The 1969-nt window shown below is 39.9% G+C and overlaps 1 protein-coding gene across 5 annotated transcripts in view; it reads right to left on the reverse strand.

Annotated features, from left to right (window-relative positions):
- The window catches only part of LOC106535239 (potassium voltage-gated channel subfamily H member 2), a 44465-nt gene that overhangs the window by 36400 nt on the left and 6096 nt on the right, over window positions 1–1969 (reverse strand). For all 5 annotated transcript variants that reach the window (XM_014032198.1, XM_014032199.1, XM_014032197.1 and 2 more), the window contains exon 3: window positions 420–575. In XM_014032198.1, coding sequence (XP_013887652.1) covers window positions 420–575 — 156 coding nt within the window. The remainder of the gene's footprint in view (window positions 1–419; window positions 576–1969) is intronic.

Raw genomic sequence — 1969 nt, forward strand, 5'->3', positions numbered from 1 at the left:
GACTGTATAAACTGGATCTACAGGACTGCATAAACTGGATCTGCAGGACTACATAAACTGGATCTGCAGGACTGCATCAACTGGATTGACATGACTGTATAAACTGGATTTACATGCCTGTATAAACTGGATTTACATGCCTGTATAAACTGGATCTACAGGACTGTATAATCTGGATCTACAGGACTGTATAAACTGGATTTACATGACTGTATAAACTGGATTTACATGCCTGTATAAACTGGATCTACAGGACTGTATAAACTGGATCTACAGGACTGTATAAACTGGATCTACAGGACTTTATAAACTGGATTTACATGACTGTATAAACTGGATCTACAGGAATGTATAAACCGAATCAAGAGGACTGTACAAAGGCTAAAACTGGCACCACCTTCCTCCTCGTYTTTACTCACGTTGTTCAGCTTTGTTGGGTGATGTGTGGTTGAGTCTCTCCAGTGACTCACTGCTTCCTTCTTCCAAAATGTAGTCGAAATTCAGGATGAACATCATGACCACACCCTCCTCGTTCTTCACAGGGATGATGTGGGTTGTGCAGGGGAACTTTGAACCTGACCAACAGAAAACAAACCCACACTTAGAAGGACTTAATCAGGAGTTTGCTACCAGTTGTAAACTCTAGAATGTATAACACATTTTTTTAATCCCAAAAGAAAGTGCAGCTATAAAGGTCGTTACTCAGTTCTGTTTCATTTTCAAAAGAAAAAGTGTAATAAATCGATTCAAGACTCAAAGGATAGTTTGACTCAGGGGCTTCCATTAACACTCTTTGACATTCAGATCTCCTCTCCCTGAAGGGTGGGAAACGACCCGGCAGAGAATAGAGGGTAAAACATTTAAGAAGCACATGAGAAAAAAGCCTCTGGAGCTGAAATCCCAACATGGCCCGAGTCAACCCAGCTGAAATTACTGCCTAATGTAAGCATATTTAAGCTGTTGGATGTTTCCATCCACTTGATCAGTGCATCTAGTCAGTCCGAATGTTTACTCAACTCCTGGTGAACTGATACAATTAGCAGCCTCAGCACCATTGGCTAAAATATCCATTATATTTGCACCACACACATTTCCATAGAAATACAGATGTCTGRTTGAGAAAACAGCAGCAAACTAAACAAACAGGGTTGGCTAATGTAGTGTTTCATACAAGTATGTCTATTTTGAGAAGGCATTATTTTTGAAGCCTAATAATACAAATAAAAACTGGTATTTGTTTGGCTAGCTATTAGCCTCACCTGGTCTAAGACATTTGCCTCTACCTGTAATTGATGTCACCATTGATAACCTACTAATTATAGTGGATAGATCAATATTCATTTGTCGCCTTCACATGAAAGGAAATTGGTTTGGGTTTTCAGGAATAACCAAGGAACCATCAAAGACCGAGGTACCTTATGTTCTCCAGTACCTATGTTCCCCAGTACATATGATCCCAAGTACCTATGTTCTCAGGTAACTATGCTACCAAAGACCTATGTTCTGAAACACCTGCTGTATTGTATGTTCACTAGTACCTATATGATCCCAAGTACCTATGTTCTCAGGTAACCATGCTACCAAAGACCTATGTTCTGAAATACCTGTTGTATTGTATGTTCACCAGTACCTATATGTTCCCAAGTACCGATGTTACTCAGTAGCTACCTATGTTCCCAAGTACCTACGTTACGCAGTACCTATGTTCCCAAGTAACTACTCTACCAAAGGCTTATGTTCTGAAGGACCTATCATACTGTATGTTCCCCAGTACCTGTTCCCAAGTACTTACATTTCACTCTAAATATGTTCCCTAGTACCTATGTTCTCCTGGCTTTAATAATGAAATTCATGAAAGATGCTTGGTTCCCCATTTTTTCTGCTTTCTGCTGCTATAGACTTAGACTGCTGGAGCACAAACTGAGCACATTTCTTCACTCTGCTGTCATCTTTAGTCTCTCTTCTCTAC

The sequence above is a fragment of the Austrofundulus limnaeus genome, unplaced genomic scaffold (assembly GCF_001266775.1).
Source record: "Austrofundulus limnaeus strain Quisiro unplaced genomic scaffold, Austrofundulus_limnaeus-1.0 Scaffold1393, whole genome shotgun sequence".
Taxonomy (NCBI): Eukaryota; Metazoa; Chordata; class Actinopteri; order Cyprinodontiformes; family Rivulidae; genus Austrofundulus; species Austrofundulus limnaeus.